The following is a 13,612-nucleotide window of genomic DNA, read 5'->3' as shown; positions in this document are numbered from 1 at the left end:
AACAAAATGAGTGTTTTTAATAAATTTCTAGCCAAACAAGTTGGTAACAAGTGAAGCTTGCTGTTTGTGGAGTTGTTGAATGATCCTAATGAGCTGAGATTTTGAGAGAGTTCATTATTCCCTGTTTAATCAGCACTTTAACTCCGCTCCAGTGTTACTTTAACTCACTTTGTGGGAGTGGGACCAGTCGGAGAAGTAAATTTTGCTCAAATTATGTATCAAAAAGGTAAGGATATCAATTAAAGGGTTATGTTATTTTTAGATAGGGTATTATGAAAGCAAAAAACTTTCAACAAGACCAAAAACCTTGATTTATTAACTTAACACATTATTTCCTAATTTCCCATGATTTATGTACTTACAAGGTATTTGCCCACCGGCAACTCAAGTTGCCACACAAACTTTTGACAAACTATAGAAAAAAACTATTGATTTTATTGAAAGATTTGTTTTGTTTGGATGAATCTAGAGACCCTCATGATTGTTGATTATATATTTGTGAAATTTTTTAGTAATATGAAAATTGCTTTTGTTTGGGAGGGTTTGCCTCCATTTTGCATCTTGGAATTAGCTGTTGGAAGTTGAAAGCCTCACGTGACAGGAATTCAATCAATTCCTTCATTTCTTTCTTGAAATCTTTTATTTGGTTGTTTTGCTTGCATGTCATTGAGAAATTAAACATGTATAACATAGAAAATTACTTATAAAAGGAAAATGGCAACTATGAACTTTGACAACTATAGTTGCCAGTGGACTTAAATGGATTAACACTAGATGGCGCTATTTATGTTTTTTCTAAAGGCAAGATGGCTAGTTTTCTGTTTATTCTAAAAATTATCTAACCCTTAGTCTATATAACTTTAGAAGATAAGGGAATTGAGCGATTAATCTGGCATAATTTATTATTACTAGGCACATAGACCACGTTATGAGGACACCATAAAATAAAGTGCTGATTTTGTGCAAAATGTGGAGAGCCCATTTATTGTGAAATGACATTATTTGATGTCTTGTTGTCAATGTAACATTTATTGAAAAAAAGAATATAAACAACATTGTACATGTTATAAGAAAATAGTTAACAAAATATAAATGGAAATCTTTTTTAAAGTGTGCTGGCTATTTGAGGTGAACAGTGTTTGACAGAAAACATACACAATTTCTGAATATTTAAGTTTGGTCATTTTATAAATGTCAAATATTGATTATGCTGTAACAGTTCCAGTGAGTATGCCTCAAAATCAGAGAGCAGGAAGTTCTTCTTTCTGTCTGTGATTTATATATTTAAATATTTGGATGTAATTTGTTTTAGCTCAGCAATGTGTAACATGGTGTTCCATAACTCTATGGCTACAACAGTGTGAAGTCCTGACTACTAGACCCACACCTTCCCCTTTCCTGCTCCTTTCATAGATCGCTGTCCACAGCAACCTCCTGCCAGACCACGATGCTGGGTAGCTGGAAGGTTCTTGTAAACGGCGCGACTGTACGGAATAAAGCACAGCCCCAGCTGAAGGTGTCGAGCTAGCCGGCAGTACGCAGCCAATGCCAGAACCAAGAGAGGAGTCACTAGCAAGAAACCCACAACCAGCAGAGCCACACAGCCCCCGTCAGTCAGCAAGTCTGAGCAGTATGGTAAAGAACCATGTGGACGCACCTGAAAAGAGAGAGAGACATTTGATTGGTGTGAAGCTGTGTAGTGGGAAGGATGAGCACAGGAATACATTCCTGAGGAGGACGCAAGAGAAATGAAGGGTCCCTGGAGGAATGCGTCTCTGACGTGTGGGCAGACACAGAACAGATACGCTGGACAAGAATGTCTACACAACACACATGCTCAATTGGTAAGTCTTTAGATGATTTGATTCAATACATTTGTTTGATTTATTTCATTTTATTTATTTTTTTAATAGCTGCTTTGTGTCTGATCATTACCTAATTAATACATTTCAGGGTGTGTAATATGGTTCTCTTTGTTAAATCTGGACCACAAAAGAAAATAGATTTAGTCCTGATTCACAGTCCTGTCATTTTTAGGTCTGATCCTTATGATTTTAATGCTTATGATTAATAATGCTATCAGTGTTTCCTCTAGGATTCTTTCTATGTGTGTTGGTAGGTCTTTTACACAGATCTTCCAACTACATATGGCCTTATTTCAATGGCATGTTTCCACCCAAAAATGCAAATTTACTTTATGCGCAAAACAGGAATTTCACGTAAAAGACGTGCGGAAAAAGCAGCGTTTCCATCCAACGAGTCAAAGAGAACAAAATAGTCACTTCCTGATTAACTGATGCCAAATATCAACAGTGAAAATGGAATTTGCTGTGGTAGGAGAAGCTGTGTGAATCTTTTGCTTATTTAATAAATGATTTGTGCCTCAGAAGATGATGCCGTCATGTTTGAAGACGTAAGACATGGAGCACAGATGATCTTGACAGCTCTGGAAGTAATTAATAATAAAACACTGATACTGAAATGGTTAAGGCGTTTTACAATGACCAAAACAACATTTCCAATGTTTTACAGTGTGCTCAGCCTGCTGGTTTGCCCATTCGCACACATTTTTATCATCACATGATTTCTTATAACAAAATCACACGACTTTTTTTAAAATGAGCGTACTGGAATTTGTTCGGTAAAAGTGTTTCCATCGTAGTTTGGGCATCTTTACTTATCAAAAAAGAAAGATTATCCTACTTGGTTATGCTCATTTTCAAAATTTATGCACATCTTGCCGTTTTCATCAACGTATTTTTATGCGCATATCCAAAATGCACATAAAAATAGGTGGATGGAAACATAGCTACTGACAAATGGCGTGAGCGCAGTATTACAAGTCAAAATCCCATTTATTCATGTAATAAGAGCATGCGAATCTCTTTGCTTGTGCACCGATTTCCTCTGTGCGTAAACGTCTTGCACTCCCTTAAATATACACTAAAGCGCTGGGGCTGCTGTGTGGTGCGATGTGGCATGATGCAGCATGGCTGTTCAGCCTGACACTGATACAAGGAGTTACATCAGTCAGTCTATATTATCTATAGCATGTTTAAGGGTTAAACAAATAACGCACAGCACTACAATGATTACAGAAAAGTTTGCTCTGTTATAATTCACTTAATACGTTTTGGTGCGATTTACAACTCTCTTTTAAAAAAAAAAACAGCAACAACTAAAGGTTTTGAATGAGAAGCTGTAATGTAGCCGTGGCGGGAATGATTTTTGGTGTGGAACCCCGCCATGGAATAATAAATGTTACGGAAACAATGATGCTATGTTGCATTTTGTTTGTGCTGCAGATTTATATACCCATCATTGTGTACTTTATGAATCATTGGAATGCTCTCCTCTATATCAGAGGAGGAAATCGCATGTATGTTTAATGCTAATTAACTTTTTTTAGGTAAGTTGCCTTCTTACATTTTAAATCTTGAATTTAAGTGCATTATTATAGTAGTCCTCAGTTGTTAATTCAGTTAAAAGTTCTTAAAGTTTGTTCAGAATTTGGAAAATGTGTTTTCTCCATTTATACCCCACAGGCGTAGAATGATCTGCAGACTGTAGTTAAATTAAAATCTCTGACGTCCCTGGGTACTTTTAAATATCCTTAAAGATTTAAAGTAGTCTTGTACATACACATTCTCTTGATCTTACTTTTAATTATTTGATATGATTATTTAGATTTGTAGCTGGTTTTATGTGCAGCTTCATATGCTACTTTCTTGACCAGGACTTCCTGGAAGAAGAATCGCAGTAGCTATGTTTCTATCCACCTGTTTTTATGCGCATTTTAGATATCCTCATAAAAAAAGGTTGATGGAAATGCTAAGATGCGCATACATTTTGAATATGCACTTAAAAAACGTATGCGCATAACTGAGTAGGATAAACTTTTTATTCGATAAGAAAATATGCACATGAACTACAGTAGAAACACTTTTACCGAACTAATTTTAGTTTGCACATTTTAAAGTCATGTGATTTATAAGAGATCATATGATCATATAAATGCGTGTAAATGGGCAAACCAGCAGGCTGAGCACATGGTAAATCATCGGAAATGTTGTTTTGGTCATTCCAAAATGCCTTAACCGTTTCAGTATCAGTGTTACTATATTATTAATTACCTCCAGAACTGTCAAGAGCGTCTGTGCTCCGTGTCTCACGCCTGCAAATGCCAAAATGTGCTCATCGTGTGTCAGCATTGTCTTCTGAGGCGCAATAATTTATTAAATAAAGAAAAGATTCACGCAGCTTTGAAAATTTCATTTTTACTTTTGATATTGCATGTCTTTTATGCGGTTAATCCTGTTTTGCCTAAATTTTATTAGCATTTCTGGATGGAAACATAGCTAATGGTAATCCTCCTGGCTAAATAAACTTTACATAAAAAAATTATGCAAAGCAATTATAAAATTTATTTTTGTAATATACATCTTGACAGATATTATATGTATGGTACATATGATAGTATTTTTATCAGTTCAGGATGTCCACGGGGTCTTAAAGTGTTAAAAGTTGTGTTTATAAATGTTTAAAGGGTTAATAAGTCATTTTAGAAAAATTGAAGTCCCTTTAAGTATTTAAAAGTTTGAAATGCTATTTTACAAGAAATTAAATTTTGTATCTGTCTGCTAAAGTTTGCCTGAATTTGGGATGCAACATTGTTTATAAAATCTATAAAATCCTGCTAGATTTGACATCAAGCTTTTTTTGTTTACTGCGGTAACCATGGAAACACCTTTATTACTGCTGTTTTAGGACCTACCTGCAGGATTAGCATTTTTATTCAGAGTATGAATAACGTTATAGTTTAGGATTAGTTTCTTACAATCAGTAGTTAGTAAACATAAGTTAAAATGTCATCAATGTTACCAGTTGAAACCTAAAGTGGCGATGAGGTATTAAAATATATGAAAAGAGTCTTAAAAAAGGTCTTAAAAGGTATTGAATTTCACTCTCTGTTTTCTGTATATACCCTGCAGTTGATAACATGTGAAGCATTTAAGGAGTCAAAACGGCACCAAGCAGTAATTTCTGTTACACTTACAAATGAAAATTCAAAGAGAGCTTTTCTGATGCTTACAATCGACTACAATTGGTATAGTTACTATCACAAGACTTCTGTTCTTAGGGTCACATCTTGTGACCTCATGTGCTGTTTTTAGTTTGTTTAGATGTCTTTGGCCCACGTTACTTTTACATTTCAGGCTAATAGCATTCAAGTTTGTTTGAAGGTGGGTTGAAAACTGTCTTTTAGGGTTTAATTCTTGTAAGCTTTTACATTTATTTTAATATACTACACTCAACTGTTACAGAGTTTATCTTAATCAAACCAAAACTGACTCTTCTGAGCACACACTCTGAACTGAATTGACTTTTTCCATTTTATCCTATGACTGCTGTACTAGTACATGCGTAGAGACCTGCAGTTTTTAGTTAAGTGGCACTGCACAAGAGGAAAGGGATTGAGGGGGGGAAGACTCCCACATTCCTCATCTGTCCCCTGTGAGATGAAGGGAAGGAGAGTGAAGCAGCAAAAAGGGTGACTGAATAAACAGAGTAGGAGGGAGAAACTGATAAAGGCCATCTGCGTTTAGAGCTGTACTTTCTCAATCTGACAGGTTTCTTCACTCAAGGGCAAGCTTGTAAAACCACAAAACAGCAATCTTGGAAAGTTGTAGTTAGACTTTGACCGATAAATTTAATTGTGAAAGCTGCATCTGTGAAAAGGAAACCAGTTTATTATTGTGTACAACCTGAGTAATTTTACATTCAGATATTAATTTATTTGCTTAGATGCTCCCACTAAACAGCATTTTATTAGTGCATATTGTATTGAATGACCCAAATTTTAAAATCAAAGTTGGCCACACATATTAATGCATTAGTCATCTATAAAAAAGATTTTAGTTAGCTTTTAATCAGGCTTGTAGCAAATTTTGAAATATGATTACAGAAGGGTTGAGTGATGTGACGCAATAAAAGTGTAAGTTATCTCAATGCTGCAGTTCGCCTTTAACACGTCTACAGTAAGAGGAATTCCAGCTGTCTATATCTCTGTTGTCGGTTACTGATAAAACTAGAGCTCAATGGAGTAGTTTCAACTTGAAACAGACCATTTGTTTAAAAAGGCCCATATTGTGCTGTGAAAAAAATATTTTGTTTAAGCTTAAACTTTTTTTTGAAAATAGGTTCATTGTAGGGCTGGGCTGATAAACAATATTATATCAAATCACGATAAAATTTGTCAACAACAATGATAAACTCTCTACGTTTTTACTCTATATTGGTCTAAGAGCCAATCACACAGCAGAAATGTGCAGCAATGGGAATCTAAAAGTGTGTTGATTTTAGAGATGTATCGAATTTTTGGCCACCGAAATTTTATCAGCTGAAAATATGTTGTGCCTTTTAATGGACCTTGTAATTTTTGTGGCTTTAGTCATTGTTGGGGTACTCTTAAATCTGAAAGCATTAACAACTTCTATCGAAAAATATATCGTTATTGTTCAATGTGGAAAATAATTTCGAGATTGCATTTTTGCCATATCACCCAGGCCTGTTTCATTAAAAAAATTCCTTAGATTTAAAAAAAAAAAAAAACCATGAGATTACCATGATCTCAGGGTCTGGCAGGAGCTTAGCATAAATCATTAAATTATATTATTAGAGTCTTACTCAAAAATGATCAGTTTCTATAGTTTTCCTATTTAAAGCTGGACAATTCTGCAGTTATAACGTCTACTAAGACCGACAAAAATGAAAAGTTGCTATTTTCCAAGCTGATATGGCAAGGAACTATACTCTCATTCCAGCGTAATAATCAAGGAACTTTGCTGCCTTACCATGGGTGCAGCAGACACGATATTATGCAGTGCCTGAAAATAGTCCTCAGCTAGGTAACTTCCAATGTGACCAGCTCTTTGTGCAAGCAGATAGTCACATTGTAATGACAGAAGTAATTGGAAACCAACCTTTTAACTCTAGGGCAGTTATAAAACTTTAAAAAAAAAAAAAAAAAACCTGGACTAATAAATGTGCATATTTTAATGCATGCTTACAAGAATTTGACTGATTATGCAGGGTGATATCTCAGGACATTACATGGTGGTCTGTTTTTTCAGGTTTTTGGATTAAGGCTGTCTCTCTTTTATATCTGGTGTCACATGGGCATTAATATGTCCGAGTGGCGATTGATCTTGGACCTTTAAGGTCTGGAAATGTGAGAGGTTGGAATTTAGAATTCAGCTTTTATTTACACACATTGACCCTTACTGACCTATGGGTGTTATGTGGCGATAGCTTAAGCGTTTTTCTTCCAGCAAGAGATGAAGGGCCTGTACAAGTCTGCTAATTCTGTAGTGGTGTGTGGAAGAGATCGCTTTTGACTTGAAGTGGGCTTTTTGATGGAAATGAAGGACTGGAATAGCGGAGAAACGATATATCTACTCTTCTGGGGGTCAAGGTGCAAGAATGCTTGGGCTAGGACTGTGGTTCTTCAACTTTTTTGAGAAGTTTTTTCTAGTTACCCTCTCTTGTTCTAAAATACTTCTCATCTGACGTCATCCCACAACTCCTGACCTGCTCCTGCTAATACTCCTGCACCCAAACTGCTAAGAAATGCCCAAGATTAAGAGATTACTTGGTGAATCAAAGAGAAAGAGGTCAGAGCCCCATAAATCCCTAGAAGAATATCTGAATCATGATGAGCTTTTATTATAAGTCTTTTTCCCATATTATAAACATTCCTTTAGTGCAGCTATGCTTTTTGTCTCTGGAACCAGACTACATGGCATTTATTTAATCACTCTACTATTGCAAACCCCCATTTTTTTGTCATCACAATATTTTGAAAAAAAAAAAATTACAATAATTGAAAAATTGTGTCTTTGGCTGCTAAATTGGATACACAAACTAGACACTTTAATTGAACTAATGTTGTTGTCATTTTCTAGACATTTGTATAGACTTCTAATTTGGACTTTTTTATTTGAGTGTTTCTGGACTTTGGGACTTTTTAATACAATTTATTTAAACATTTTTGCTGTGTAATTTCTATAAAGTATTTTATTGATATTAATGTATTAACTCCAGACACTATTCATAACACTGGTTGTGTATATTGTATATTTGGCATACAGTGTTTAATTACACTGCATTTTTATGATCCTAGGGGCTATGTACATAGTAAAAAAATATGTATTTATTCTTGTCTAAATGTCTATTTGCAATTATTTATTATTTGCAATTATTATTTTTAAAAATCCATTTGACTTATTAAACCATGTACTTAATAATATAATTTTAATGTGTCTGAACCATTTAGTATCTCCTCTTTAAATGTGAAATGTGACCCTTCTGTTGCACAGGTATGTTTGTCGCAATGGCCAAAAATTATTTTGTAGCAGTATGAGTCAAAATGATTTTTATTTTTATTTATTTTATGCCAAAAATCATTTGAATATTAAGTAAATTGTCTTCCATGAAGGTATTTTATAAATTTCCTTTCGAAAATATATCACAACTCAATTTTTGGTTGGTAATACACATTGCAAAATAACTTAAATTATTTTAGTTACTAATCTTAATAACTTGATAGTTTATTTTCTCTATTACAATTTTTTTTTTACCCTCAGATTTCAGATTTTTAAATGGTTATATATCATTCAAATATTCTCCTATCCTAATGGTGCGTTTCCACCAGATGCAGATGAAGCGTCAAGCGTGAGTGGTTTACATGTTAAGTCAATGCAAAGATGCGAATAGACATCCTGCGGTGTGATTCGTGTGAATGAGGTGGCGCAAATGACGCAGTGCGACTTGAGCATTTTGCGTGAATTGTGCAATTTGCTCAAGTTGGTAAATCTGAACTTATGCGGACATTCGTGGCGGTAACCAATCAGAAGCTTGCGCTTGTAGAGGCGTGATTTCTGATGTAGCACCTTCAGTTGGTTTCCCAAGGGGAAATCCTCCCTCCGACATTGGACAGCAGCTCTTCAAACTGGGCTCGGCACTGTCGGAAGCAACGCTGAAAGCTTCCATTGTACAGTTTCTGGAGGAGTTTATGAACTCACAGATCTGGGTGCATCTCTAAAAGGATCTAGTGCACTCACACATGGCGCCAAATGAATATATGCTGTTTTTCAGCCTTCTTAAAGCACATCAAGCACAGCTATTATCTTAATAAAATCCATGTTAGCCATTTATCAATGAAGCTTAAGTCACCTGGCAGACAGAAGCCCTGGCCAAGACGCAAATCAGCGTCTATTGTGAAGTGAATTTCATGTGAGAATGAAGCAAAGTTGATGCGTGAATGAAGCGAGTAAACTCAAAATGTTCATGCATCTATTTACGCTCGAATAGCGTGATTTAGTGCGCATGCTGTGTCCGGTGTGAACACACAATCACAAACCATACATCAGTGCTTATGAAAGCTTCTATTTATTCAGATTTCAGCTGACGTATAGCTCTTAATTTCCAAATATTAACCCCTATGACTGGAATTGTGGTCCAAGGTCACTGCGAGGTGCATGTTTCCTGTTGTGTTTGAAATCATTTGTTGTTTGCAGTGTTTTCATAAATTGTGCATGTTTATAATTTAGTATTTTATAACCAGTCTCTCCCAGCTCTTACCGTTGAATGACAAAGAAAGCCAAACACCACCATGACGATAGCAGGAGTGAGGATGAGCCCAAAGACCAGTCCAGCCAGGCAAGCGTTGATGGCGGCGATCAGCAGGTTTTGTGCAGTGACCAGCACCGAACAGGCCCAGCAGTCCAAAGAGCCCCGCAGCTCCAGCGGTGCTTCAACTCCTCCAGCCTCTGGGGAGTAAGGTGGAGGCACAACCACTCCAGCTCCACCTACTGTAGTCCCGGCTGGCAGGGTGGAGACCAAGGAGTTGGTATGCTGGAGATTGGGGTGATGGTGCTGGTGATGATGACTGATGCTTGGGAGCTCTTCAGAGAGGTCGATGGTCTGGTGATGAGCCCCCTTCTCCAGTGTGTCGATCATGCTCATCCTGATCTGAAGATGGTATAGATTGAATTACTGAATCATTTTAAAATAAGAGAAGTGTTCAGTTGAATGGTTTGGTGCTCTTCATGCAAAAGAATATGTAGCTATTGATTGGATAAATTGGATAATGGAGTTGATTTCATGTGGACTAACCGCCAATGTCAGGCATCCCCAATTTCTGTTTAACAGATGTTTAAGTTTTTTTCAACACATTTATAACTGATTTATTTTATCTTTGCCATGATGACAGATAATGATAAGTAATATTTGACTACATATTTTTCAAGACACTTCTATATAGCTTAAAGTAACATTTAAAGGCTTAACTAGGTTAATTAGGTTAACTAGGCAGGATAGGGTAATTAGGCAAGTTATTGTATAACGATGGTTTGTTCTGTACACAATCATTCTGTAGACAACAAAAATCTGTGGGCGATATGGAAAAAATATCATATCACGATTTTTTTCTGGGGAAATTCCCAGGACTGAATGCAGACACAGTGGATAGCAGTGCAGCAGGTCTCTTGCCATATCTATTTCAACCATTTTGCTGCTGGTAATCTGGAGGATTTTAAACATAGGTGAAGACAGCAGCATAAATATAGGCGCTGTGTCTGAATGGTAACAAACTCAACTGATTAAAGACAAAGTCCACCATTCTCCAATTCTTGTACAGCTAGAATAGTTAAAAAGCAGGGTCTTCTCATAGGATAAGAAAACTCCTCTATGAATAATAATGAGAAACTGACGGGTCATCACTCAACTAGCAGAATTTTGCTATGTCACCAATTTTGATTTTAAACCCGGAATATGAAATTAGCTGACAAAAGCTCAAAATTCTTACATTTTCCCCACAATTAAGGCTGACTGCTACCAATGTTGTCTTAACTGATGCTCAACACACACAAATCTGTTAAAATCTCAAAGATCAAATACTCCAGGGTGTCTTGAACCTTTAAATGTATTAACTTATAATCATTTTTGATAATCTTTTCCAACTGGGATATTTGAAGAAAATCCTTAACATTTAGCCCTGTATAAGTCTAAAATGTTGTTCATAGTGCTCTTAAAAATGTCTTTAAAAGTCTTAAATGTAACTTGGTGAAACCTGCAGAAACTCTTGATAATACATGTAGGCAACCCTCTCGACCCTTTAACATAGAGTTGTCCCCAGATTTAAATTGATATCAGTAAACTAGCCTTTATTTAACATAGAAGTTATTCATATTTAACAGTGACCAGTGACAGTGAACTGGGACACTGCTGTCGACACCCTGACAAGTCTGAGGCTGATCTTTCCTGGTAATTTTGGCTGTACTACGCCCCTCCTAGACTATATCAATTGTAATCCTCTTCAGCAGTTGTTTAAAAATCTCGAAAGTTTGTTAAATTACATTTTGTCATGGTGAATTAGACATCTGGTTTAGGCTTTGCGAACCGCTCTGTAAAAGTTCACAGTGAGGTTATATTGCTTATCGCCAGGAAACTAGACTTGTGTGATCTTTTAATTACGTCTTTTATCAAAGATTGATGGTAATCTGAAAGCTAATTGTCCCGTTGTGGCGGAATTCCTAATTGGTATTTAAGTGTGTTTGGATCAACAAAGGTGATACGATCAAGTGATGAAAAGTGAGGCCGTGACACAGCAGTAACCCCAAAACTCTGGAGATTTGATCACTTCTGTACAGGCATAGACAAAGCTCAGTTTTACAGAACTTTTGGAAAAAAGGTAGCCTGACTTTATCACTATTCTAAGTTCATATTCCTCAATTCATGCTGTTTTTTTCACCACAGGATTCCGTGATTTACTAGTTTTTATGACAGAATTGCTGGATATTTTTTTGTTATAAGTAGGCCTACACGGAATCTTATCATGCAGATTTTCTGCAGATTTTTAGTCCATTATTAATTCTGTTTATTTACCTGTGTAAATGTGTGTACATTTTATATTTATTCAGTTTTTAAATTAATTACAGTAATATTATTGACTAATGTGAAAATGTTCATCTGATTTATGTACAATGCGTTTGTAAAGTAATACTTTGTCTTTTAGCAAATATTATATGAGAGACCTGCTTTGTTTACCAAATTAAATAAATTATTTAAACATTAAATAAAAGTTAAAAAGATATTATTTTTATTTCACATATTAAGGTTTTAGTTATGATACTCCCAATATAATTCCGTAGAAATCCGCAGATTTTTACCAAAATTCTCTGCAGAAAAAGCAAAAAATGTCCGCAGATTCTGTCTGGCCCTAGTTATAAGTTATATGGCACATTCTACCAGAAACTTACATTATCTGTCCCTGAAATAAAACATAAATACAGTGAATAAAGGGTATTTTATGCCAAAAATGTCTAAAATGGACTGATGGTTGATTTCTGTGAGTTATTCTATAAAGGAATATGTCCTTCATTTGGTTCTCAGATTTGTTTTCTTTATTAAAAACACTTTACATATTTACAAACCCTGTCATTGTCCTTGTCTTCAGCCCAATTGAACCTACTGCTTCAATAGTTTTGTTATGCTAAATACCGTTATTTAAACCCCCTACTATTCAGAAAATTGGTTTCGATCATGGAGATTAAAGGGGATTTTGGAATTAGATTTGACAAAGGGAACCTGAAATCATTTCAGTTATTAAAACAAATTTAATTTACCAAATAATGACTTTTATACATTTTTGTAACTACAACATTTTCTAGAATCGTCTCTTAAGGATGGCAAAATACATCTTGATCTTTTTGACATGGAAAAACAATTGTATTCTACATTTTTCTCTCAAAAGGAAGATATCTTTTTTTCTACTCGATGTTATTTAATGTAGGGTGTTCTTCCCTTACCTCCTTGAAAGTTATATGGGAGAAAGATTGTGGAACAATAGTCTGTCTGTTTTGGCATATTTTTCAAAGGTGCCACAATATCAAACCTCAAGCAAAATTTATAAAAAATTTTTACAGAACTTAACACCAGTTCGTCTCAATAAGATATTTCCTAATGTTTCTCATTGTTGTTTTATGTGCAAATCCAATGTTGGTACTGTGATGCATGTATTCTGGGATTAAGACAAACTGGAAAGGATTCCACAAATTAGAAGATTATTGGTAAACCTTTTGCCCTATCTCCAGCTATTTATCTTTTGAATTGTAAAACTGTTCTGCACTTTAGTCATGGCCTAGAATCTGTCGCACCTTTGTACGTATCTAGCAAGAAAATGTATTCTTTTGTTGTGCTCTTCTCCTAACATTCCTTCGGTCAATATGTGGTAAACCAGATTGCCATTTTTGGAAAAACTGACTTATGACTTGCGTCAGAAATCTGATCATTTCTGGCATATCTGGAATCCTCTGTGGGAGTTTTTGGAGAATGTATCTTGAAAGTCTATTTTAGTTATTTTTTTATTCATTTCTTTTTTTTGTTAATTTTCCCCTTCACAAAAGACTTGAATTACTAACAGATGGACGATTGTATAATAGATAGCTATATTATTGTATGATGACATGAGACACCTATACCACTGTTGTCATTGCAAATCTTTAAATAAATGTTAACCAATAAACTGTTATTTAGTAAAAAACTTCAGAAA

The 13,612-nt window shown here is 35.2% G+C and overlaps 1 protein-coding gene across 2 annotated transcripts in view; it reads right to left on the bottom strand.

Moving 5' to 3' along the window:
- Nucleotides 1–1,021: 1,021 nt before the first annotated feature.
- tmem88b (transmembrane protein 88 b) overlaps nucleotides 1,022–13,612 on the bottom strand; it is a 16,689-nt gene continuing 4,098 nt past the window's right edge. For both annotated transcript variants that reach the window (XM_056461234.1, XM_056461235.1), the window contains exons 2-3: nucleotides 9,643–10,032; nucleotides 1,022–1,657 (exon numbers count right to left, since the gene is read on the bottom strand). In XM_056461234.1, coding sequence (XP_056317209.1) covers nucleotides 1,376–1,657; nucleotides 9,643–10,026 — 666 coding nt within the window. In that variant the 5' untranslated portion in view covers nucleotides 10,027–10,032 and the 3' untranslated portion in view covers nucleotides 1,022–1,375. The remainder of the gene's footprint in view (nucleotides 1,658–9,642; nucleotides 10,033–13,612) is intronic.

This window comes from Danio aesculapii, chromosome 7 (genome assembly GCF_903798145.1).
Source record: "Danio aesculapii chromosome 7, fDanAes4.1, whole genome shotgun sequence".
NCBI lineage: Eukaryota > Metazoa > Chordata > Actinopteri > Cypriniformes > Danionidae > Danio > Danio aesculapii.
Note: the sequence above shows the minus strand (reverse complement) of the source record. Positions and strands in the feature narration are given on the sequence as shown.